General features: G+C 40.1%; 1 protein-coding gene across 1 annotated transcript in view; it reads right to left on the bottom strand.

Annotated features, from left to right (window-relative positions):
• Window positions 1-980: 980 nt before the first annotated feature.
• GPRC5C (G protein-coupled receptor class C group 5 member C) overlaps window positions 981-27028 on the bottom strand; it is a 32726-nt gene continuing 6678 nt past the window's right edge. Inside the window, exons 2-5 of the mRNA XM_053706917.1 lie at window positions 11695-12744; window positions 11265-11362; window positions 3167-3310; window positions 981-2000 (exon numbers count right to left, since the gene is read on the bottom strand). Coding sequence (XP_053562892.1) covers window positions 1974-2000; window positions 3167-3310; window positions 11265-11362; window positions 11695-12736 — 1311 coding nt within the window. The 5' untranslated portion in view covers window positions 12737-12744 and the 3' untranslated portion in view covers window positions 981-1973. The remainder of the gene's footprint in view (window positions 2001-3166; window positions 3311-11264; window positions 11363-11694; window positions 12745-27028) is intronic.

Raw genomic sequence — 27028 nt, forward strand, 5'->3', positions numbered from 1 at the left:
TGTGATCAACCTGAAAGTGCAGAGCTAAACATTAATGTAAAGAATTTGTGGTTAGAGCAAAGCTTTAACATGAGAATGTAGACGCCGCAGCATTACAGTTTAGCTGTTAGGAGCACCTGCACATGTTTATGAACAAAGAGGATGAAGAGCCAGGGGTCCGACGACGTAGCTGACAGAGGTCTATGGCTGTAGCTGACAGAGGGGTTGTATAGCCAGGGTTCTGAGGCTGTAACGGACAGAGGGGCTGTATAGCTAGGGGGTCTATGGCTGTAGCCGACAGAGGGGTTGTATAGCCAGGGGTCTGAGGCTGTAGCTGACAGTGAGCTGTAGAGCCAGGGGTCTAAATCTGTAGCTGACAGAGGGGCTATAGAGCCAGGGGTCTGATGCTGTAGCTGACAGGGGGGCTATAGAGCCAGGGGTCTTATGCTGTAGCTGACAGTGGGGCTATAGTGCCAGGGGTCTGATGCTGTAGCTGACAGAGGGGCTATAGAGCCAGGGGTCTGATGCTGTAGCTGACAGGGGGGCTATAGAGCTAGGGGTCTGATGCTGTAGCTGACAGGGGGGCTATAGTGCCAGGAGTCTGATGCTGTAGCTGACAGGGGGGCTATAGAGCCAGGGGTCTGATGCTGTAGCTGACAGGGGGGGCTATAGAGCCAGGGGTCTAAGTCTGTAGCTGAGAGAGGGGCTGTTTAGCCAGGGGTCTGAGTCTGTAGCTGACAGGAGGCTATAGAGCCTTGGGTCTGAGTCTGTAGGTTATAGAACTAGGGGTCTGAGGTATGGTGTAAGTATGTGGCTAATAGAGAGTTTGCAGGACCGGAGGTCTAAATCAGAAGTCTGATGTGGGTATGGGGCTGAGCTGAGACAGGGGCTGCAGGGCCACGGGTCTGATCTGAACTCTTATATGGGTCATACTATTAATTAAGATTTGTTATCACTATTCTCATTTTTATATTATACAAAATACAGAAAAAAAAATGCAATTTGTTTCATTTAAATAAAATAGGATTTATTTTCTTTGACAACAATGTTTATTTTAGATGTCACAAGAAAAACATTTGGAGTGTAAGAATTTTTACAACAGATTATTTAAATAAAGTATATTTTTATTCTCTGCACAGGCAGATTTTGCAGTAGGACTTCCCAGCAGGATCCCTGCACTAGCATTAAACATTCAATTACACTCAGACTCATGCACGCGCACACACACACACACACTTTGCATGTAAAAATAACACTTTTACTATATACAGAAAAATTTGAAATAAAATACACTTTTTTTGTTTTGTTTTTTTAACATTGAATCTGCACCAGGATGCCGTCTGGCTAATCCAGGTGAAATAAGCGGATATTTATAGTGAAATATATATATATATATTTTTTAAAGGCACTTATGATTCAGTAGCGCTGGGGTACCATTTGGTAACCCATTCGGTGCAGTAAATGCAGGAATAGGTTATATTTTGCCATCTTCTTAGGTTACTGTGCAAACAGCATAAAACCACTTCGGATAGTGTAACTCTATAATGACCTTAAAGCCAAACTGAATACTTACAATGATCTCTAACCCCAATAAAATATTAAATAATATAATAATCAAATAATTCACTGTGTTTTGTAACCAAAGGCTTGAGAACTGTTAGGAGATTCAGCTCTACACATGCTCAATACCATTATACACTAGCGTGTAAATAAGAAGCTGTTATAGAGAAAGTTATAACTTTAGTCTATTGAAAAAGATTTGCTGTAAAGTTTTTCTTTTTGAGATACCCAAATGATAGATAGCCAAAGATTAACTTTGACCACACATCCCAGTGAACTTCCTACATAAAAAGGTACATCCTATGTTTGGAGTGTCAGTATAGGGGTATGGAAACCCAGCAGCATCAAGTCTCTGTCCAGGCTCGTCTTCTCACTCGTGCACAAGCTAAAAAAGTGTTAGATCACATCCCTTTAGTGGTAGAGCCAGTGAGATTTCACCACTGGTTGTATGGAGATTGCGTCTAAAACACAAAGAAGAAATGCAATCAATATAAAAAGCTTACACTGAAGAATGTTTGGTACTTTACAGTTAATTTTTTTTTGTTATTTAAAAGGGATACTGAGCCCAGTTTTTTTTATTTAATTATTCAGATACAGCATGCAATTTTAAACAACTTTCTAATTGACTCCTGTTATCAAGTTTTTTTCTTCGTTCTATTGGTATCTTTTTTTTAAAAAGCAGGAATGTAAGCTTAAGAGCCAGCCCATCTTTGGTTTAGCACCTGGGTACAGCTTGCTGATTGGTGGCTAAATGTACCCATCAATCAGCAAGCACTATCCAAGGTGCTGAACCAAAAATGGTCCGGCTCGTAAGCTTTCATTCCTGCTTTTTCAAATAGAGATACCATGAGAACGAAGAAAAAAAAATTATAATAAGAGTAGATTAGAAAGTTGCTTAAAATTGCATGGTCTATCTGAATCATGAAAGAAAAATATTTGGGTTCAGTATCCCTTTAAACTAAATAAATCTAGCACTACAGAATTTGCTGGTGCTCTAAAATAAATACCAAATAAATAGATCTCTAAAAAATAAAAGGTTTACTTGTCATGTTTGCAGAGGCATGTCCATTCCCACAAATAAAAAGGAGAGACACGTGTCCTTATTAGCCAGAGAAGATTAGTAGGTAGTACAAAACTAATGGTGAAACATTAGCTTCAACATGATTTTTCACAAGCTACTTGTTTGAATACAATATTCCTTCAATGTAGAAAAAGTGTGACTTTTGTCATTGACTAGGTGTAGTGGGCGAGGCATGGGTGGTGCTTTCTGAGGACAGCGCCTAGGGGACAAAGTTTGCACACTCTTGTAGGGCTTGTGGTTTCCTATAAAAAAAACCTTGATACAAATGGAGAAAAGGGAGATCCTGGGGTTGGCCTCCCAATCATCTTACTAATTCTGGGTTTATTGGGAGTCCTAATATTGTATCATTGCTGAGGCTGGGCAATGATTCAGCTGAAATAAATCTAGTGATCATTATTCATCTTTGTTTGGTTACTGTATCACAGAACACCTGGATTAGAATGTCAGAGATCCCAATTTAAAAAATAAAAATAAATAATAGAGTCCATGTTGTATCTATGACATGGCAAGCTGATTCTTTGATTTCATTGCTCACACATGTCCCACCTGTAAATTCTTGATTTGAGGACTGGCACTGTTCCGGTTCTGAGCAGCATAGGCGTCCTCTGCTCGTATTGTGGCATTTCCGCTGGCTGCCGGGTGTGAGTTGGCTGTGGGTCTTGGAATTATAACATCATATGGAAGTTCTGGCTGTAGCAGGAAAGATATGTTGGTTAATTTAGTTAGAGTATCAAATCATTATATTGTGTAAGATTAGGAGGCAGGTATAAGTCCTTACATCTGTGTATTAATAGAATGTATTGGTTTTGGGTGTGTGATGGAAAAAAAAAAAAAAAAAAGGAGTAGGCAAGAGATATGTATCTCAATGGCTGCATGTTAGAAGAAATTAAGAGGGCCTTGTCCTCATGTTTTTGTATTAGGGGAATTCAGATAAGGGTATATGTCCTGTTGTGTGTATTATGAGGCTGGGGAACTAGTTGTAGAATGAGATAGAGAGTACATTTCTTAAAATCTGTGTAATGATAGGATACATGTTTTATCTATATATGAAGAAAGCAAGAGCTGTGTCCTTATAGCTTTTTATATATGTTAAGTTCATAGAAAAGTATGTCCTGCTGTCTGTGTGTAATGCTGAGTGAGATATGTCCTTGTGCATATTGATATATTGGACAAAGCATGGAGTTGTGTGATATGATGTCTGTATATTAATATTCACAGTCTAAAAAGACTGGAGATACATATCATAATGTCTGTATAAAATGAATTGTAATATTGCTCTCTCTTTATGAGATGAAAATGAAATGCTATGTAATATATGTGTGGCAGCTAAACATATTGCTATTTCTCTGGATTTCATTTTTATGGTATGTGTTTCCTGATGTTTCTCTGGATTAATAGAGTTTAGCTTCTTATGATGTATGCATGGCTTGATGTCTCTCTATATTATAAAGGGTGATGTGTGCATAGCCATATCACTTTCTGTATTATAAGATGTAATATGTATATTTCCTGAGGCCCTTATGTGTTATGAAGGGTTAACTGTGTGCTATCAAATGCCTTCCTTTATTATTGGTTACTATGTATGTAGTCTGATGTCTTCCAGTGTCATGGTGTAGGATTTACGTAGTCTGATGTCTTCCAGTGTCATGGTGTAGGATTTACATAGCCTGATGTCTCTCTGTATTGTGGGGTGAGCTGCGTGGGTGTCCTGATGTCTCTCTGTATTGTGGGGTGAGCTGCGTGGGTGTCCTGATGTCTCTCTGTATTGTGGGGTGAGCTGCGTGGGTGTCCTGATGTCTCTCTGTATTGTGGGGTGAGCTGCGTGGGTGTCCTGATGTCTCTCTGTATTGTGGGGTGAGCTGCGTGGGTGTCCTGATGTCTCTCTGTATTGTGGGGTGAGCTGCGTGGGTGTCCTGATGTCTCTCTGTATTGTGGGGTGAGCTGCGTGGGTGTCCTGATGTCTCTCTGTATTGTGGGGTGAGCTGCGTGGGTGTCCTGATGTCTCTCTGTATTGTGGGGTGAGCTGCGTGGGTGTCCTGATGTCTCTCTGTATTGTGGGGTGAGCTGCGTGGGTGTCCTGATGTCTCTCTGTATTGTGGGGTGAGCTGCGTGGGTGTCCTGATGTCTCTCTGTATTGTGGGGTGAGCTGCGTGGGTGTCCTGATGTCTCTCTGTATTGTGGGGTGAGCTGCGTGGGTGTCCTGATGTCTCTCTGTATTGTGGGGTGAGCTGCGTGGGTGTCCTGATGTCTCTCTGTATTGTGGGGTGAGCTGCGTGGGTGTCCTGATGTCTCTCTGTATTGTGGGGTGAGCTGCGTGGGTGTCCTGATGTCTCTCTGTATTGTGGGGTGAGCTGCGTGGGTGTCCTGATGTCTCTCTGTATTGTGGGGTGAGCTGCGTGGGTGTCCTGATGTCTCTCTGTATTGTGGGGTGAGCTGCGTGGGTGTCCTGATGTCTCTCTGTATTGTGGGGTGAGCTGCGTGGGTGTCCTGATGTCTCTCTGTATTGTGGGGTGAGCTGCGTGGGTGTCCTGATGTCTCTCTGTATTGTGGGGTGAGCTGCGTGGGTGTCCTGATGTCTCTCTGTATTGTGGGGTGAGCTGCGTGGGTGTCCTGATGTCTCTCTGTATTGTGGGGTGAGCTGCGTGGGTGTCCTGATGTCTCTCTGTATTGTGGGGTGAGCTGCGTGGGTGTCCTGATGTCTCTCTGTATTGTGGGGTGCGCTGCGTGGGTGTCCTGATGTCTCTCTGTATTGTGGGGTGAGCTGCGTGGGTGTCCTTATGTCTCTCTGTATTGTGGGGTGAGCTGCGTGGGTGTCCTGATGTCTCTCTGTATTGTGGGGTGAGCTGCGTGGGTGTCCTGATGTCTCTCTGTATTGTGGGGTGAGCTGCGTGGGTGTCCTGATGTCTCTCTGTATTGTGGGGTGAGCTGCGTGGGTGTCCTGATGTCTCTCTGTATTGTGGGGTGAGCTGCGTGGGTGTCCTGATGTCTCTCTGTATTGTGGGGTGAGCTGCGTGGGTGTCCTGATGTCTCTCTGTATTGTGGGGTGAGCTGCGTGGGTGTCCTGATGTCTCTCTGTATTGTGGGGTGAGCTGCGTGGGTGTCCTGATGTCTCTCTGTATTGTGGGGTGAGCTGCGTGGGTGTCCTGATGTCTCTCTGTATTGTGGGGTGAGCTGCGTGGGTGTCCTGATGTCTCTCTGTATTGTGGGGTGAGCTGCGTGGGTGTCCTGATGTCTCTCTGTATTGTGGGGTGAGCTGCGTGGGTGTCCTGATGTCTCTCTGTATTGTGGGGTGAGCTGCGTGGGTGTCCTGATGTCTCTCTGTATTGTGGGGTGAGCTGCGTGGGTGTCCTGATGTCTCTCTGTATTGTGGGGTGAGCTGCGTGGGTGTCCTGATGTCTCTCTGTATTGTGGGGTGAGCTGCGTGGGTGTCCTGATGTCTCTCTGTATTGTGGGGTGAGCTGCGTGGGTGTCCTGATGTCTCTCTGTATTGTGGGGTGAGCTGCGTGGGTGTCCTGATGTCTCTCTGTATTGTGGGGTGAGCTGCGTGGGTGTCCTGATGTCTCTCTGTATTGTGGGGTGAGCTGCGTGGGTGTCCTGATGTCTCTCTGTATTGTGGGGTGAGCTGCGTGGGTGTCCTGATGTCTCTCTGTATTGTGGGGTGAGCTGCGTGGGTGTCCTGATGTCTCTCTGTATTGTGGGGTGAGCTGCGTGGGTGTCCTGATGTCTCTCTGTATTGTGGGGTGAGCTGCGTGGGTGTCCTGATGTCTCTCTGTATTGTGGGGTGAGCTGCGTGGGTGTCCTGATGTCTCTCTGTATTGTGGGGTGAGCTGCGTGGGTGTCCTGATGTCTCTCTGTATTGTGGGGTGAGCTGCGTGGGTGTCCTGATGTCTCTCTGTATTGTGGGGTGAGCTGCGTGGGTGTCCTGATGTCTCTCTGTATTGTGGGGTGAGCTGCGTGGGTGTCCTGATGTCTCTCTGTATTGTGGGGTGAGCTGCGTGGGTGTCCTGATGTCTCTCTGTATTGTGGGGTGAGCTGCGTGGGTGTCCTGATGTCTCTCTGTATTGTGGGGTGAGCTGCGTGGGTGTCCTGATGTCTCTCTGTATTGTGGGGTGAGCTGCGTGGGTGTCCTGATGTCTCTCTGTATTGTGGGGTGAGCTGCGTGGGTGTCCTGATGTCTCTCTGTATTGTGGGGTGAGCTGCGTGGGTGTCCTGATGTCTCTCTGTATTGTGGGGTGAGCTGCGTGGGTGTCCTGATGTCTCTCTGTATTGTGGGGTGAGCTGCGTGGGTGTCCTGATGTCTCTCTGTATTGTGGGGTGAGCTGCGTGGGTGTCCTGATGTCTCTCTGTATTGGGGGGTGAGCTGCGTGGGTGTCCTGATGTCTCTCTGTATTGTGGGGTGAGCTGCGTGGGTGTCCTGATGTCTCTCTGTATTGTGGGGTGAGCTGCGTGGGTGTCCTGATGTCTCTCTGTATTGTGGGGTGAGCTGCGTGGGTGTCCTGATGTCTCTCTGTATTGTGGGGTGAGCTGCGTGGGTGTCCTAATGTCTCTCTGTATTGTGGGGTGAGCTGCGTGGGTGTCCTAATGTCTCTCTGTATTGTGGGGTGAGCTGCGTGGGTGTCCTGATGTCTCTCTGTATTGTGGGGTGAGCTGCGTGGGTGTCCTAATGTCTCTCTGTATTGTGGGGTGAGCTGCGTGGGTGTCCTAATGTCTCTCTGTATTGTGGGGTGAGCTGCGTGGGTGTCCTAATGTCTCTCTGTATTGTGGGGTGAGCTGCGTGGGTGTCCTAATGTCTCTCTGTATTGTGGGGTGAGCTGCGTGGGTGTCCTAATGTCTCTCTGTATTGTGGGGTGAGCTGCGTGGGTGTCCTAATGTCTCTCTGTATTGTGGGGTGAGCTGCGTGGGTGTCCTAATGTCTCTCTGTATTGTGGGGTGAGCTGCGTGGGTGTCCTAATGTCTCTCTGTATTGTGGGGTGAGCTGCGTGGGTGTCCTAATGTCTCTCTGTATTGTGGGGTGAGCTGCGTGGGTGTCCTAATGTCTCTCTGTATTGTGGGGTGAGCTGCGTGGGTGTCCTAATGTCTCTCTGTATTGTGGGGGTGAGCTGCGTGGGTGTCCTGATGTCTCTCTGTATTGTGGGGTGAGCTGCGTGGGTGTCCTGATGTCTCTCTGTATTGTGGGGTGAGCTGCGTGGGTGTCCTGATGTCTCTCTGTATTGTGGGGTGAGCTGCGTGGGTGTCCTGATGTCTCTCTGTATTGTGGGGTGAGCTGCGTGGGTGTCCTGATGTCTCTCTGTATTGTGGGGTGAGCTGCGTGGGTGTCCTGATGTCTCTCTGTATTGTGGGGTGAGCTGCGTGGGTGTCCTAATGTCTCTCTGTATTGTGGGGTGAGCTGCGTGGGTGTCCTAATGTCTCTCTGTATTGTGGGGTGAGCTGCGTGGGTGTCCTAATGTCTCTCTGTATTGTGGGGTGAGCTGCGTGGGTGTCCTAATGTCTCTCTGTATTGTGGGGTGAGCTGCGTGGGGTGTCCTGATGTCTCTCTGTATTGTGGGGGTGAGCTGCGTGGGTGTCCTGAATGTCTCTCTGTATTGTGGGGTGAGCTGCGTGGGTGTCCTGATGTCTCTCTGTATTGTGGGGGTGGAGCTGCGTGGGTGTCCTGATGTCTCTCTGTATTGTGGGTGGTGAGCTGCGTGGGTGTCCTGATTGTCTCTCTGTATTGTGGGGGTGAGCTGCGTGGGTGTCCTGATGTCTCTCTGTATTGGTGGGGTGAGCTGCGTGGGTGGTCCTGATGTCTCTCTGTATTGTGGGGTGAGCTGCGTGGGTGTCCTGATGTCTCTCTGAATTGTGGGGTGAGCTGCGTGGGTGTCCTATGTCTCTCTGTATTGTGGGGGTGAGCTGCGTGGGTGTCCTAATGTCTCTCTGTATTGTGGGGGTGAGCTTGCCCGTGGGTGTCTAAAGTCTCTCTGATTGTGGGGTGAGCTGCGTGGGTGTCCTAATGTCTCTCTGTATTGTGGGGTGAGCTTGGGCTGGGTTGATCCTAGATGTCGATCTCTGTATTGTGGGGTGAGCTGCGTGGGTGTCCTAATGTCTCTCTGTATTGTGGGTGAGCTGCGTGGGTGTCTCTGAAATGTATCTCTGTATTGTGGGGTGAGCTGCGTGGGGTGTCCTAATGTCTCTCTGTATTGTGGGGGTGAGCTGCGTGGGTGTCCTGATGTCTCTCTGTATTGTGGGGTGAGCTGCGTGGGTGTCCTAATGTCTCTCTGTATTGTGGGGTGAGCTGCGTGGGTGTCCTAATGTCTCTCTGTATTGTGGGGTGAGCTGCGTGGGTGTCCTAATGTCTCTCTGTATTGTGGGGTGAGCTGCGTGGGTGTCCTAATGTCTCTCTGTATTGTGGGGTGAGCTGCGTGGGTGTCCTAATGTCTCTCTGTATTGTGGGGTGAGCTGCGTGGGTGTCCTAATGTCTCTCTGTATTGTGGGGTGAGCTGCGTGGGTGTCCTAATGTCTCTCTGTATTGTGGGGTGAGCTGCGTGGGTGTCCTAATGTCTCTCTGTATTGTGGGGTGAGCTGCGTGTATATATATATATATATATATATATATATATATATATATATATATATATATATATATAAATAAGAGAAAGCAGAACACTGTATTTTGATAGAAAGCAGCAGGACTTTGTACAATATTTAGGATGGACTGCAGACCACTGCACATTACATATGAAATAAAAGCCATTGTTTGTCTCTGCAGAACACTGAATTTACACCTTTATGGAATAAATGTTCAGCACTAGGTTGTGCTTATTCATTCTGATATCTCTTGTATTTAGCTGGCAGTGACTCTGTCTGCTGGCAAACTGTCCATGTGGTTTTCACCTCTAAGAAAACAGAGGATATTTAAAGGGGACATTGTACACTAGATTTTTCTTTGCATAAATGTTTTGTAGATGATCCATTTATATAGTTCATCTGTGAGTGCTTTGCAAAAATGTATAGTTTGGCTTATGTTTTAATTGTGCTGATTTTCTGACTCCTAACCAAGCCCCAAAGTATCATATGTACACTCGCATTTACAGACTCCTGCTGGTTCCTGTTTGTGCAATTTCACTTTTCATATGCAAGTGAGGGTGGGTGGGGGGGGGGGGGGGGGAGAGGTCTGCTTTTCCTGCTTTCACAGCCCTTTCACTGGGTGTTCCAGCCTAACCTTATCAACAGTGCTAAACTGGGAGCGTCTAAGTACGTTTTTAAAAGATTTTATACTGGATGTTTAGATCAGTATTTGTGCATATTCTTCTTTATTGTAGTGTCTATTACATGCAGTTATATGAAAATTGATGTGTACTGTCCCTTTAAAGAATCTTTATCCCCAGCTTATATATAAAGCTAAACATTTTAAAGTTATTTTAAGTAGAATTTTCAGTACTTAAAAAAGGTGGTAATATAAAATGTTTAAATATGCTTAGTTGGAAAAACCTGCAAAACACTTTCATCATTTATTTTGGCTCATTTTTTGAGAAGTGCTCACTACACGCTTTACAAGCCTAACCTGCAACAAATCTGTCACAAATTGGCCAAAGCAGAAGTGATAAGATGCTGCAAAACAATGTTAGTTTTACTAACAAAAGTAACAATGGCAAGCCTTGTGTTATTGTATTCTGAAAACTTTCAGACTTGACTAGTATGTATTGCAAGACAACAGAAATGGCTTGTAATTTAAATGGAAACAGTGTCTGTTAAAAAACAAAACAAAAAACAAAACAAAAAAACTATAGTACAACGGAATTGCATTTTTTTAACAGACTGGTAAATTATTTTTATTTTTGAACTCTGTAAAAAAATATTACTGTGTAAGCAGGATCTGTAATGTGTGTATCATTATTTTATTTACATATTCATCTATCCATTAACTAAAGGTTTAGACTTTAAGGGATAGGAAAGTCAAAATTAAAACTTGCATGATTCAGATAAGCCTGCAATTTTAAGATTCACTTTTAAATTCACTTTTATTTTCAAATGTGCTTGTCTCTTGGTAACCCTTGTTGAAAAAGAATACGCACATATCCTACACTAATGGGAGCGAGCACATATTTGTATTTTGTGAATGGTTAACTGTGTTCATCTAGCTGCCAGTAGTGCAACGCTGATTCTTAAGCAAAGGATAACAAGAGAATGAAGCAAAATTATATAATAGAAGTAAATTGTAAAGTTGTTTAAAAATTGTATGTCCTATCCATTTCAAGAAATACATTTTGGGGGTTTTCTGTCCCTTTAAGCATTTAGAAAAATTAATACATACATAGATATTTCATAAATGTCACTATTTAGAAACAAAATATGTTTACAAAGAAATTAAAATACTTGGATTCAGAAGTAAGGTAAGAAAATGAAAATAAAAAAGTGAGCAAGGTTCTGGAAGAGGATGGAGTATAAACTGTCTGTTGATCTACTTAAGGTGAACCAAAACTGACAACATGCAGACAAAGGTTGCACTGTTATACGTCTATTTAGGACGTGTGCATGATGGGTATGAACAGCTGAGTAGTGTTCTTAGAAGTTTGCACAACCACATAGTATTCAAAAAGCTGTTCCAACTGACTGGAGACTTGCTTAAAGTCACAGAGACCTCTACCGGAAGAGAAGGGTCACTTACCATATTTTTGTTCATCAATGCCATCTCCGTTGGTTGGTACACACTACTCCGAACCTGACCATTGTATCCACTATATGGAGAAACAGGCCTTTTGGCAGCTAATGGAAAAAAAATTAAAAAAAATGTTGACCTAAGTTACTGATCAGTATAACACAAACTATATGTACTACTGAACATTCTATTGTACTGTATTGGCAGATATCTGAACTAGTTTGGATTCATGTTATTGGTCAGACCTGTACATATATGTAAGATGAAGGTCTTACAAAATAAAAAATAATTTTAATGCATATATTCTATTTTTTTTTCCCGTTTTAGAGGCTGTGATTTGGTGTCCATCCCTTACACAAATATATATTTTACAAAATTAAATACATATATATTATTTATACAAATAAATGAGGTTTGGTGAGTCAGCATCAACACTTACATGAATTTGGTTCATCCATGGAAAAAGCTTTGTTCTCCACATACATGTTTTGGGAAGTCTGTTCCTTCAGGATCGTCTCATAGCCCACGCCTCTAGTTTGATACAGCTCTTCCTGAAATGTCTGGTCCCTGTTTGGCTTTGTCAGCTGGGAAATCTCTGGGATAATATAGAAGAAGATAAAAGCCCATGCATTTGAAACAAGAGCTATGGCTAATGTTGGGTCATCCCAGTACAAAGGGATTCCAACCTTTCTATTCCCATAAACATACATTACAATCCAGACAATCCAGATGGCAGCAGATATGAAGAGAGTAATCAGAATGAAAATTGCATGCTTCTTCCAGTGTCCATACTGACCACATAATGCTGGCCAAGCAGTCACAAAGCCTGCAAGTATTAGGAACATAACATATATAAGGGCCATCACAAAGTCTTCATTAGCTATGGCACAGGGATCACCTTGAGTGCTTGAAGAACGGACAATAGTAATAATGAGCCATTCTGTGTTGATGATAACTTCAACCAAAGCGAGACACACCGCCATGACAAAAATCCACCAGCCGCTGGGGCTGGTGTTTTTCCGCACCAGGAAGTTGAGATAAAATCCATGTGCCCATAGGCAAGAGAAGCAGATTGCGAACAGTACCCCAAAGAGGAACCTTCTAGATGCACACGTGGAGAAGTATTCTTTGACGATCATGTCAAAGACAAGTCCAAAAAGACCAAATGTCCCTAGGAGAAAGAAGACTTGAGTACCCAGTATACTTTTCTTCTTCTTATCTTGGACAAAGGGTGTGCTGGCTATCAGAACAATAGTGAGTATGAATGAAGACACAATGCCCGCACTGGTGATGGCTTGCAGCACAATGCCCCAGACTGCGTCAAGGTCACATAGGTTGTAGTACAAGGGATTTAAGCCTGACCCACATCCTCGTGGGGGTGCTGATGTCTGGGCATTGGCCGAATTGCATAAAGTACACAGCAACCATAAAGAAATCAGTGGGGTCCATGACAAACAAGGCCAAGATGTTAATAGAGCCATGAACAGATCTGCAATGAGAAAATTATATACCATAAGTTATGTACAAGTTATAAATAAATGTTAAGCACTGAGACTAATTTACAGATGTTTCTGATCTTTGAAAATACATTCAAATGTTTACAGGAAGGCACTGTATCATATGTACAAAATAAATAGATAGTTCTCCATCTGGTAGTCACATGCTGTTGTACAACAATCATTTTCAGCTAGCAATATCAGAAACACATGACTCCATGCCAGCTGGTTTTCAGTCACAAACAGAACATTTCCATGGTGCAAAGCATTCTGGGTACCTACTCCTACCTTCCTGTTAACATATTAACAAAATATGACACGCACAACAACATTTAATTTATTCTTCCACTCTTCTTGCAAATCAGGACATGTTATATGATTAACTAAAATGCACCAATCAAACCTACCCACACAAGCTAATTGTGTTTATACTTTATGTACTTTTTCCATTATTGTTTTTAAAATAGCTATGATAAAATTATTTAATACACTAAAACATTTATGCACTAGTTAGGTTGTATGTTTCGAGAAAAGCGTACAGCTATTTGGGAGCTAAGAGTAAAACGTCAGGATCTCATATGAATAATATATTTTTTCCTCCCACTATTGAATTAAGGTAATAAACTCCTTTACAACTAGTTTATTTTTTATTGTTTGCCATTTTTACTAAAATAATATTTAAATTTTGTATGAATTTTGTACCATATTCATATAGTAATATTGTTTCACTTAATCTGTGCATGGTGATAGAACACAAAGGAGCTCTCTCTCTTTTAGGGTTAGGCTATCAGATGCAAAAACCCATGCAATTTGCGAGATGTCTCCAAAAGAAAGTAAGAGAGTTAACTGGGGAGAGCGCAGTTAGCAGGGAGGGGGTACTTTAAAATGAATTCCTGCAGCTAATACAAATTATATTACTCTGCTTTCACTGTATAGTATCTTACAATTCGCTATATTTTCATATGCTTTTGATTTTATTTTAGAGTAATAAGGGCTAGATTACGAGTGGAGCACTGCCAGTTACACGCAAGCAAAAATGGGATTAGGGTGGGCGTTTGTGCGCATCAGGTTTTTTGCTCGTATTACAAGTTGAAAGTAAACGTGATCGATTGAGCGTTCGTTGGATTAGCGTGACCTCAGAGCTCTGGTTAACAGGTTTTGCAATATCTATATATATATCTAAATATGTATATGCATGTATAGATATGTTTATGTGTGTATATACATAATTACAGACATACATACATACTGGAGCCCTTTGCAGTTAAGTAGCTGAAAACATGAAAAAGCATATTTCTGCAATATTCATATTTAATAAAGTGTTATACTGTGTATTTGCTGTAAATATTTGACATTCCAATGTTCTGCACATAAAGGGAATATGGTCTAAGCATTTTTAAATATATAATATATCTCAAAATACCATCAGATATATGTAGAAATATGTATTTATGAATACACAATATTGTTCTATGTAAAGAACACTGGAATGTGAAATATTCATATTTTCATGCCGGGTTAGTGCACTTGAGAATATCAGATCGTGTTTGCGCGCGAGTAGGGAGGTTTTTATCCCACTTTTTTTGCTACATTGACTTCTATGGGGGGGGGGGGTAGGTTTACTTTCAAACATGTAATACAAGCGCAACCAGACGCACGCAAAAAGCTTCTAGCGCAGTTAACGCTTGAGCAATAAATAACGTTCCACTGGTAATCTGACCTTAAAAGTTCCCCTTTAATATAATAGGCGCATTGTGCATGCGCAAAAGCTGGTTACGAGGAGGATCAAAAAATTACACGGATCACAAGAACATGCTGATGTCACCGACGATGAAAAAGGGAGGGGCTTAATGGACATTTTTAAATGGCTGCAGCGCGAACAGTAAGTGATTTTACTGGCAAACACAATATATTTGAAAACTAGGCTACTTTGGTAAATTATGATAGAAGGAAAATTTATATGTAAAACTTCAAATGTTTTTTTGAGTCGACTGTCCCTTTAAGCGTTTGGCATATTATATAACACAATCTTGCCACCTTTCAAGATTAAACTAAGTGCTACGCTGAAGGACACGTTTATATAGTACACCAGAATGAAAATTGGTGTATATCATCATCATCATCATCATGACTTTGTAGAGCGCCAACAGATTCCGCAGCGCTGTAAACATAGTCGGTGTACAGGATAGGTTTTGTAGGGGTCAAGTGGGTAGAGGGCCCTGCCGAGAGTTTCACTGTTGTAGTCGGCTCTTATGAAGCGATCTGTAAACAGCTGGACGCATAGGCTTACATTCTAAGGGGTTCAAGGGGAAAGCAATGGAGTTAGGAAAGGTTAGTGTTGGTTGTATGCATCCCTGAATAGTAGAGTTTTTAGGGAGTGCTTGAAGCTGTTAAAACTAGGGGAGAGTCTTATGGAGCGAGCAGGGACTTCCACAAGATGGGGGCCAGTCTGGAGAAGTCCTGTAAACGGGAATGTGAGGAAGTAACAAGAGAGGAGGAGATCCTGAGCTGATCGAAGGGGACGGGAGGGAGAGTATCTAGAGACAAGTTCTGAGATGTAGGGGGGAGCAGTGCAGTTGAGAGCTTTATATGTCAGTGTGAGGATTTTATGTTTAATCCTAGAGGAAGCCAGTGAAGGGATTGGCAGAGAGGTGCAGCAGATGAAGAGCGACTAGTAAGGAAGATGAGCCTGGCAGAGGCATTCATTATGGATTGTAAAGGAGCTATGTGGCAGCTAGGTAGACCAGAGAGGACGGAATTGCAGTAGTTGAGGCGGGAAAGGATGAGAGAGTGGATTCAAATCTTGGTTGTATCTTGTGTAAGAAAATGTCTAATTTTAGTGATGTTTTTAAGGTGGAAGCGGCAGGCTTTAGCCAAGGACTGAATGTGAGGAGTGAAGGAAAGATCTGACATCTGACCCCAAGACATCGGGCATGCGGGGAAGGGGTATTGATGGAATTATCAATAGTTATAGAAATTTTAGGGGTGGAGACATTGGAAGAAGGGGGGAAAATAAAGCGTTCAGTTTTGGAGAGATTTAGCTTAAGGTAGCGAGAGGACATCCAAGATGAGATGTGAGAAAGACAGTTAGTGACACGGGTTAGTAAGGAAGGAGGTAGGTCTGGTGCAGAGAGGTAGATTTGGGTGTCATCGGCATACAAATGGTATTGAAACCCATGGGACTTTATTAAGGAACCTAGTGATGACGTGTAGATTGAAAAGAGAAGGGGACCAAGGACAGAGCCTTGAGGTACCCCAACAGAAAGTGGTAACGGGGCAGAGGATGCTCCGGAGAAGGCTACACTAAATGTACGGTTAGTCAGGTAGGAAGAGAACCACGAGAGAGCTGTGTCACAGATGCCGAAGGATTGGAGGGTTTGGAGCAGAAGAGGGTGTCAAAGGCTGCAGACATGTCAAGGAGGATAAGCAGAGAGAAGTGGCCTTTGGATTTTGCTGTAAGTAGGTCATTGTTTTATCAATATATCCGCATTCTAACATCTCATCCTTAAAAGGGACACTGAACCCAATTTTTGTCTTTCGTGATTCAGACACAGCATGCAATTTTAAGCAACTTAATTTACTCCTATTATCAAATTTTCTTCATTCTCTTGGTATCTTCATTTGAAAAGCAAGAATGTAAGTTTAGAAGCCGGCCCATTTGGTTAACAACCTGGGTTGTTCTTGCTGATTGGTAGATAAATTCACCCACAAATAAACAAGTGCTGCCCAGGTCTGAACCAAAAATCGTCTGGCTCCTTTAATGCCTTCTTTTTTAAATAACGATAACAAGAGAACAAAGAAAATGTGATAATAGGAGTAAATAAGAAAGTTGCTTAAAATTGCATACTGTATCTGAATCACGAAAGAAAAAATTTGGGTTCATTGTCCCTTTAAACCTGTGTTCAAAAGATACTGTGCATATTCCCAATTACAAAATATCAAGTCATCTAAGTCAAATCTTATTTTAAATCAAAATTAAATTACTTGACTTACGTATTTCTAAGGCTAAATCATAATATAACCAATATTTGATTCAATCTATAGATCTATATTATTAAATCTCAGAATTTCATCTTGCACAACATGAGGAAATAAATTAAAATAACAAATACATATTATAGTTTCACCTCTTCTCTAAGGTTGCTAAGGCAGTGCTATTTCCTCCGATAAAACAGACGGGTGACCTTACAAACTCTCCACCATGATATCATTTGAGTTTTCAAATAACATTTTTCTCTGTCTATTAGGAGTTAATGAGAGGATATAGCATTGCCATTCACACAACATTCTAATTTACTTCTCTTTTTCTTTGTATCTTTTGTTGAAAAGCAGGGATGTATGATTAAGAGCCAGCCCATTTCTGAAGCACTATATGGCAGCAGTTTTGCAAGAATATTTTCCATCTGCAAGAGCACTAGATGGCAGCACTATTTCCTGCTATGCAGTGCTCCAGATACCTACCTATGTATCTCTTCAACAAAGAATATCATGGGAACAAAGCAAATTTGATAATAGAAGTAAACTGGAAACCTTTTATTTATTTATTTTTTTTAAATGGTACGCTTTTTTGTGTTTCATATCCCTTTAAGAGCTAAAAAAAAAAAAACGGAATTATTTGAGGAAGACATAGTCAAGATGTGCCAAAAGGGGAACAATGACAAAATACAATGTTACAACATAATTTATTCAGAATACCCCCCCCCCCCGGAAAAAAAACCCAACTAATACATTTTTTTTGTAGTACAATAGCCTCTTAAAAAGGGACACTCAAGTCAAAATTAACTTTTATGATATCAGATAGAGCAGCAGTTTTAAGACACTTTCCAAATTACTTTCATTATCAAAGTTTGCAGTCTTTTTATATAGACACTTTCTGGGCAACAAGATCCTACTGAGCATGTGCACAAGCTCACAAGGTATACGTATACTAGTCTGTGATTGGCTGATGTCTGTCACATGATGCAGGCTGCTGGAAAATGCAAGAGAAAATAAATTTAAAAAAAAAAAAAAAAAAAAAAAAAAAATCTGCTGCTTATATGAAATTCAGAATAAGTATTATTCCTTTGTCTGTATATTATGCTCTTGTTAATTATGCAATTCTACTGCATTTAGTCGTCCTTTAAATAATAAAGCTGAAAATCAAAAAGGTCCAGTGAGGAGACAAAACCGGTTCCCATTACATTTTGGCCAATCATCCCTAAGAAAAAGAGGTGAGAGTTTTGTATTGAGGCGGCAATGGGTTTGGCAATATATACTGGGGAGGGGGGGGGGGTATGTGCTACTGCTCAGTATAATGGGGACGCGGCAGTTCAGGTGTGATGGAAGAAAATCTGCTTCCAAGGTAACAAAATACTGCAAACATAGCTTTGTAAAAGGACAGATTGGTCATTAACAGTGTTTGATCATTAAAAGTCTTCACCTAGCAACACATGCAAGATTAATGTGACATAATAATCTCTCTAGAGAAATGTAATCATTAGCCCTGAAAATACAAATGGTATAATGTGCATGGTATAGACCGCTAGTTTATTTAAGCTTTCGAGAAATTGCTCTTCATATCTGAAGTATTTCACCTTGGACTGAAGAATGAGCAATCTCTTGAAAGACTTAAAAAGTAAATAAAGTAATGCTTTTTATTTAACTTATTTCTTAAATATTTAAATGACTAATATAATAAAATAGGTCTGCATATTAGTATCAGGCATTGAATGCATCAATATGTCTGCTATTTTATTTTTTAGTGTTTAATGTCCCTTTAAAAAAGAACCACACAATGCACTAGAATTACATAATTAACAAGTGCATAATAAAAAGACAATGATTTAACATCTACTCTGAATTTCAAAATAAGCAGTAGATTTTTTTTCTGACAAATTATTTTTTTCTCCCATAAGTATACCCTGTGAGCTTTTTCACACGCTCAGTAGAATCTTGTTTCCCAAGAAGTGTTAATATTTAAAAAAAAAAAAACACCTGTTCAAAATTTGATAAGTAAATTGGAAAGTGCCTTAAAACTGTATCTTCCCCTAAACTACATATTGCAGCTGAATTTATTTCTCAGTATAAAAGCTGTATTATTGTAAGGTGTAGAGAGCAAGTTTAGATGCATGTGGAAGGCAAATCTATATTGAAGCTACTTTGGAGGATTCTGTATGCAGCTGTTGACAATATAGGTTGTGCGTTGAACCAAATCCACATCTAGAATTCTTCAGACCTCAGCTCAGATCTGGTATTCTCAAGAATATGTATGTGAGAGCCTAGGCTGAAAGAACGTTCCCACAGCATCTCACACAAAGTTCTTTCCTTTGAGTTCTCTCACTGCACACAGACTGCAGATAGTGAAATTACCCTGTTACATGTATTAAATGTATAGAAATAATCTCCTGGGCTATTATGGTTCTGCATCAGTTTTTTTTTAACTCAGTAACTTTCTTCATATCTTGTGTATACTATATGTGTGTCCTTTGTCTATCACATTCCCCATTTGTGTTAAAGAGGCAGTGAAAGGTGAATGTGTCAATTACCTTTACTATTATCATTATAACTTATAATGCCGCAACGTGACTCATTGCTGTAAAGATGAAAAAGGACAGTTTACCCCCCAAAAAATTATCCTCTTTAATTTGTTCCCAATGATCCATTTTACCTGCTGGAGTGTATTAAATTGTTGAAAAGTAGCTCCTTTACACCTATTTCAGCATTTGAAATAGCCAATTTAGCCGGTGGTATCCCCACCTATACTTAATGATTCTATACTTAAGAAGGGACAGTCTACTCCAAAATTTGTATTGTTTAAAAAGATAGATAATCCCTTTTTTACCCATTCCCCAATGTTGCACAGCCAACATGGTTATCTTAAAGGGACAGTCAACCATAGAATTGTTATTGTTTTAAAAGATAGATAATCCCTTTATTACTCATTCCCCAGTTTTGCATAACCAACACAGTTATATTAATGTACTTTTCACCTTTGTGATTACCTTGTATCTAGGAACCTTCTTCCAGCCCCCTGATCACATGACTGTGACTGTTTATTATCTATTGTCTTAAATTTAGCATTGTGTTGTGCTAGATCTTAAATAACTTTCTGTGCCTGAACACAGTGTTATCTATATGGCCCACGTGTACTTTCTGTCTCTTTGTGTTGAAAAGAGATTTAAAAAGCCTGTGATAAGAGGCAGCCCTCAAAGGCTTAGAAATTAGCATATGAGCCTACCTATGCTTAGTTTAAACTAAGAATACCAAGAGAAAAAAAGCAAATTTGATGATAAAAGTAAATTGGAAAGTCAATAAAAATTAAAAGTCCTATCTGAATAATGAAAGTTTAATTTATACTTGACTGTCCCTTTAATGTACTTTTATCTCTGTGATTACCTTGTATCTAAGCCTCTTCTGACAGCCCCCTGATCACATGACTTGCATTTTAGCCAATTAGTGCACTGTCATGCACAACTCCACGGGAGAGAGCACAATGTTATCTATATGGCCCACATGAATTAGCAGTATTTTGTTGTGAAAAGCAAATAAAAAAGCATGTAATAAGAGGCTGACTGTAGTGGCTTAGAAACAGGCAGAAATTTAGAGGTTTAAAATGTTATAAAGTATATTAATATAACAATGTTGGTTGTGCAAAGCTGGAAAATGGGTAGTAAAAGCGTTATCTATATTTTTAAAACAATAACAATTCTGGTGTAGACTGTCCCTTTAAGTCCAAGCTATTGAAAGGCAATGTAAACACAGCCAGCAGAAGAAATAATAATAATAATGAGGAGAGAATTGGGTCCTTGGCAGAGCGGAGGGGGTGAGATAGGGAGCATTTGCAGACAAGAGCAGAAATATAGTAGGGCGCAGTGTTGGTGAGGGCTTTAATGAAAATGTCAATACTGCATTAATGGATACACAAAAGATATGCAAATTAGAGACATCAGTAGACAGCTCCCACAGGGTGGGAGAGAAAGGTACAAAAATGTAAATTTTCAATTGTTCTGTCTAAGGGCCAGATGATCAAAAGTTTGCCACCAAAATGTGGAAAACAAGGTTTAACCTCGCAGGGACAGTCTCGGTGCAATTATCAAAGAAAATGGTCCTTTTTTGCAAGTGCTGAGCTGTCTCCCATAAAAATAATGAGAGCTCTCTGCTATGAGAAAGTTCTTAATGGGGGACGAAGTACACAGGGAGAAACTGGCGTATGTTTAAACTTGAATTTTATGCCTAATAAAAAAAAAATCAAAAATATGCTGTTTTCAGTGCACTATACTTTAAAATTAGTTATTTTCGTATGCATAGGTATTTCTATTTAATTGGTGTTTTGAGTATTTTTTTTTTTTTTTTTTTTTTTTTTTATAAACAACTTTATTGAATATTGCATAATGTGATACATATAATAGGAGACGCAGCTCCTTGTTGTTTACATATCCAACAGTTGTCCATTATTTGTTATCCTTACTTTAATACAAAATATATTAACTTTCTAGAACTCTCTACTTATTGGAATCAATAGAGATATACGTAATAACAATATAGAAAAAAGGAAAAGGGGTAGCGGGAAGGTAGAGAATAAGGGAGGGAGAGAGGAGAGAAAGAGAAAAGGGGAGAGAAGAAAGAAAAGAAAAAAAAAAAAAAAAAAAAAAAAAAAAGGGGAAAGGATCCGTCCTGCTCTGCCCATGTCCCCTAACCAGTCTAACTTTCTGTGGGTTGTTTTTCTTTAAGTAATTGAAGATATGTGTCCCAAGTTTGGGTTATCACTGCATAAGTATCCATTTTTCCATGTTTGAGATAATAGTATTCTTCTAGTGAAATTAACTCGGTAACCTTCTGAACCCACATAATAAGTGAAGGTGCTCCATTATATTTCCAGTTTTTGGCTATCAGTTGTTTTGCCCCGTTAGTCATAATCTTAAATAAGTTTAGGTAAGGTTTATATTTAATTTTAGGTTTTTTGTTTAGCAGCCATATTAGGGGGTCTAACGGGAATATTGTTTCCATTATGTTTTCTACTTCCCCTATTACCTGTCTCCAAAAGTTCTGAATGGCATTGCACCACCACCACCACCACATATGTGCTGCATTGATGTTTACATGTCCGCATCTCCAACATTTATTAGGCTGTGAGCGGAATAGTCGGTGTAATTTTTGTGGGGTAAAATACCACCTGTATAGTATTTTGAGATTAATTTCCAGTATGGAAGATGAAATAGAGGATTTGACGGTGGCTTGAAGTATCGAGTCACCCATCTGGGGAGTTATAATAACCCCCAGATCGGTTTCCCATTTTTCTAGGTATGGTGGTATATGACTTGGTGGCCTCTGTATTAATAATTTATATATTCTAGCTAGTGTATGTCTGATTGGAGGAGGTTGTGTACATAAGGTTTCGAAGTTGGTCAATGGCCTTACCATGTTGTTATGATCTTTGTGTTTGAGAATATAATTTCTAGCTTGTCTGTAGGTGAACCAGTTAGCAAAACATTCGTGTCCCTCTGTTGTTAGGTCAGTTTGTGAGCGTATTGTTTCATTAATAACCATCTGTCGGATGGTATAGTCTCTGGTTATTGAATCTGTAGTCGAGGAATTTGTAAATGGGCTCAATGTAAACTCGCCATTCTCTATTAAGGATGTCAGCGGGGAAGGTATGGAGGAAATAAATAAAGATGTGTGTATAGTTTTTGTCCAGATCTGGTAGGTCTCCCTAGTCACCGGGTTATCATTTTTCAGACTAAATTTGATGGAGTTATTCCAACAAAGACGTCCTAAGTGGGGTCTTTGAGATATTAAGTGTTCCAGAGGGACCCATCTCTTATGATGGTAATGGATGTTCCAGTCTACGATTCTTTGTAAAAATATAGCTTGCCTGTATAATTCTAAATTTGGTACCCCCAAACCTCCTAATGTTCTAGGTAATTGCATTGTGTGTTGGTTGATTCTAGGTGGTTTTTTGTTCCATATATATTCCCGAAATGCTCTCTGTATGGATGGTAGATAGTGTTTGGGGAGTGGAATGGGTAGTGTCTGGAGATAGTATAATATTCTCGGGAAAATATTCATTTTGATTACCTCTATGCGTCCTAGCCACGAGATCTGTTTGGACCTCCATGAAGAAAGATCACTGATAATTGTCTGTTTAAGTGGTATGTAGTTTAGCTTGAATATATCATCTATTGTAGGGGCCAATTTAATTGTTTTGAGTATTTTATTAAAAGCTTGCCCGCGAGATCTGTAGGGCAAAAATGTTTAGATAGATAATTACGCTGGGATTTGAGAGACAATTTCAAACACACCAAAAAACAATTATGCTTTGAATTTTGGACTTAAAAGGGACACTGTACCCAAAAATGTTCTTTCGCGATTCAGATTGAGCATGAAATTTTAAGCAACTTTCTAATATTATCAAATTTTCTTCATTCTCTTGGTATCTTTATTTGAAATGAAGAATGTAAGTTTAGATGCCGGCCCATTTTTGGTGAACAACCTGGGTTGTCCTTGCTGATTGGTGGATAAATTCATCCACCAATAAAAAAAGTGCTGTCCAGAGTACTAAAACAAAAAAAAAAGCTTAGATGCCTTCTTTTTCAAATAATGATAACAAGAGAACGAAGAAAAATTGATAATAGGAGTAAATTAGAAAGTTGCTTAAAATTGCATGCTCTTTCTGAATTACAAAAGAAAAAAATTGGGTTCAGTGTCCCTTTAAGTAAGAATTTGTGTGCTTTTTGCTCATCCAATGTACTTAAATTACGATTTACAATGTGCATATTTATTACAATTTATTCCTGTGTGATTTACATACAAATTTTAAATTTTTTATAAAATAAGATTTTTGGTGAACAATTTTGTTACGGTTTTTGATGCACCATAGCAATACAATTTTTCCCTGCGTATTCTTGTGCGAACGGTTAAATTATTTGTTTTGTAAGGTTTTTAAAATTAGAAATTTTATTGTGCACTTTTGGAATGAATGAATGAATGAATGAATGTATGTATGTATCTCCTCCACATACAAAAAAAGCAGTATACGCCCCTTAGTGAGACACCCTGTTTTCAGGGTAAAAATTATCTTTAGATCATTCCACCAGGGATATAAAAAGTACTGGCAAGCATTCTTTAATAATCGTTTCAGCCCAGAGACCTTTAGATCATCGGTCCCCCAAGTATTGGACTTTGTGTGTGTATATATAGAAATAGATAAGAGGAGACATGCTCTCCCTGCAAGTTTGGCACTTTTATTGGGTTATGTTTCAAAGAACAAAAACAAAAATAAAAGGAACAGCGTCCCATAAATTTTATACTGTGCAGCTGAAACACAGCACTAGAAACACAGGGGAATTTTTTTTTTTAAGTACACTTAACCCTTTCATGACAGGGTCTCATAATTTGTCAGTTATGGGATCGGGTCAGGGGGGCTTCCCTAGGATGCTAGGCACACCCTCAAGACTGCAATCGCATCCAGGAAGCCCCGTTATCTTCAGGACAGCCAAACGGCTAGGACGTTCTATTCCGTCCTAACACTAAAGCCCTGCACGGTTAGGATGGAATAGAATGCCATAACGGCATTAAAAGGTCAACTACTATGCATTATTATGTTGTTATATCTCCTAACCAACCTGGATCTTAAAGGGACGGTCTACACAAAAATTGTTATTGTTTAAAAAGATGGATAATGCCTTTACTACACATTCCCCAGATTTGCACAACCAACATTGTTATAATAATATACTTTATAAAACATTTAAACCTCTAAATTTCTGCCTTTTTCAATGGCTCTAATGACAGCCTCTTAATCACATGCTTTTGTATTTGCTTTTCACTACAGGAGACTGCTAGTTCACGTGGGCCATTTAGATAACATTGTGTTCACGCCCGGGAAAGTATTTAAGAGTTAGCACAACACAGTACTAAATGCAACTCAATAGATTTTAAATAATCACAGTCATGTGATCAAGGGGCTGTCAGAAGATGCTTAGCTACAAGGTAATAAAAGTCCAAGAAGTATGGCAGCAATCAGTGGTTTAACAAATGGTCTTTATTAGGAGCACAGCAAACAAAGCAGCGACGTTGCTTGACAAAGGGAGGAAGCTCCCGAAATGTCGCTGCTTTGTTTGCTGTGCTCCTAATAAAGACCATTTGTTAAACCACTGATTGCTGCCATACTTCTTGGACTTTTATTATATTGTGAGTAGGGTTTGGTGGTACCCCTACATGGCGTGAAAGTGGTTCAGGTGCTGACTGATACTCTCTGGACATTAGCTACAAGGTAACCACAGAGGTAAAAAAAAAAGTATATTATTATAACTGTGTTGGTTGTGCAAAACTGGGGAATGGGTAATAAAGGGATCATCTATCTTTTAAAACAATAAAAATTCTATTGTAGACAGTCTCTTTGAGGGAATGCAACGGGTAGGGAGATCTGCTCACTGTTCCTACCACAGCTTCCCCTGTCAGGGCAAATATACTAGTTTGCAGGGATTGCATTGGCTCCACCCATAACATGCCCCAACTCTGCCTAACCCCACCCCTTGCAATCCATTCCTATATTGGCTCCGCCCACCAAGCAACAGTTTCTTAAAGGGATATTCCAGCTAAAATTGATATCCACAGGGATGCATTTCTGTTTTTAATAGAAGCATTTTTTGTAATATGCATGTATTAGCAAAAATGCTTCTAATAAAAGCTATAGCTGTTTCAAAAGTGTATTTAAGTATGCACCGTGCACCAGCATTTTAAGCATAGCACTTGCTCAGAGAGCCTAAGGTGCTTCTACTATACTATCTGGTAATGACTCAATTTGTTAACTGCTGACATGATACAAGTCCCACTGAGCAGCTGCAGTATTTAAAATGCTGGTACAATGAGAATATCTAGCTATGCTTCACGTGCAGAGAAAAATGTTAACACTAAAACAGTTATAACATTTACTAGAAGCATTTTTGCCAGTACATGTATATTGCAAATATGTTTCTATTCAAAGATGTAATTCATCTATGTGCATTAAAATTTTGCCTGAAATGTTCCTTTAACTTCCTTTTCATGCAAAATATTTTTAACACCTTTAAATAGTGATTCTTCATATGTATGATGGAAATGTCTTGTCTCTTTAAAGTATATTTTATCTTCTATTAGGAAAACATATTTGGCATCAATTATAAATATATAGCTAATTTTTCACCACATGCATCTCTCACCCATAACTACATTTCAGATTATCAGAGGGTTAAACCAGGAGCAAGGAACTATTTGCATAAGGTGAAGATGGTAAATGAGCTACTGCTAATAGGTTGGCAGAAAAGGAGAGAGAGAGTCCTCCTGTATCATGTGACAGCTATCAGCCAATCACAGACTAGTATACATATAACGTGTGAACTTTTGCACATGCTCAGTAGGAGCCGTGCCTCAGAAAGTTTGTATATAAAAAGGAATGTGCAAAATGTGATAATATAAGTAAATTTGAAACTCTTAAAACGGTATGCTCCGTCTAAAATCATGAAAGTTTAAATTTGACTTTAATTTCCCTTTAAGTGGGTGTGAATTAGGATTGAGGAACATGCCCTTTTCTTTTCACACAGTTCTTTCCCTATTTTGTTTGTATAATTCTACTTGTTCACTGAATGGACACACACACATATACACATATACACATTGAATCTCTCTCTCTTTCTTCTCATATTTTTCTCTTTAAAAATCCTGAGATTTTTGCTGGCACAACATTCTGAGGGCTGAATTCACTAACAGTCTTTATCCTCTAGTTCCTCTGCTCGTCTACAGACCCCAATGACTAAAGCACATAAACTTCTAAATGTAGTAGTGTATGGGCTCCATGAAAAAACAGTGATGGGTGAGAATGGAAAGGTTGGAGACACCTTTAGTGAATACGAATCAGTGCCAAATCCTTACAGATCCATTAATCATGCCTACCCTGAGCTCAGCCTTGTTTTACTGTCATATGTTAAACATAATTACAGTACATTAATATATTGTTTGTTGATGTAGACACATTCATTTTCACACATATAATTTGACCCATGCCAAACCTAGTTGCCAAGGCTGTGTAGATTGAGCCAAGTCTCAAGATACTAGAGAGAGAATTACACATGCTGGGGAAAAGCCAGGTAACAAAGGGAAGGATAGGATGGGGAATTGTCAATGTTCTGTCTCTAAAGGGAGCCACTTCTCAATCACTTCTGAAAATAAAAGTTAATTTGGCAATGTTTGTGTATTAACTGAAGCAAAGGTTTTAATTGTGTGGTTACAATGGGAACTGTAAACACAACAGCTATAACTCAC

Source organism: Bombina bombina, chromosome 1, assembly GCF_027579735.1.
Source record: "Bombina bombina isolate aBomBom1 chromosome 1, aBomBom1.pri, whole genome shotgun sequence".
Classification (NCBI taxonomy): domain Eukaryota; kingdom Metazoa; phylum Chordata; class Amphibia; order Anura; family Bombinatoridae; genus Bombina; species Bombina bombina.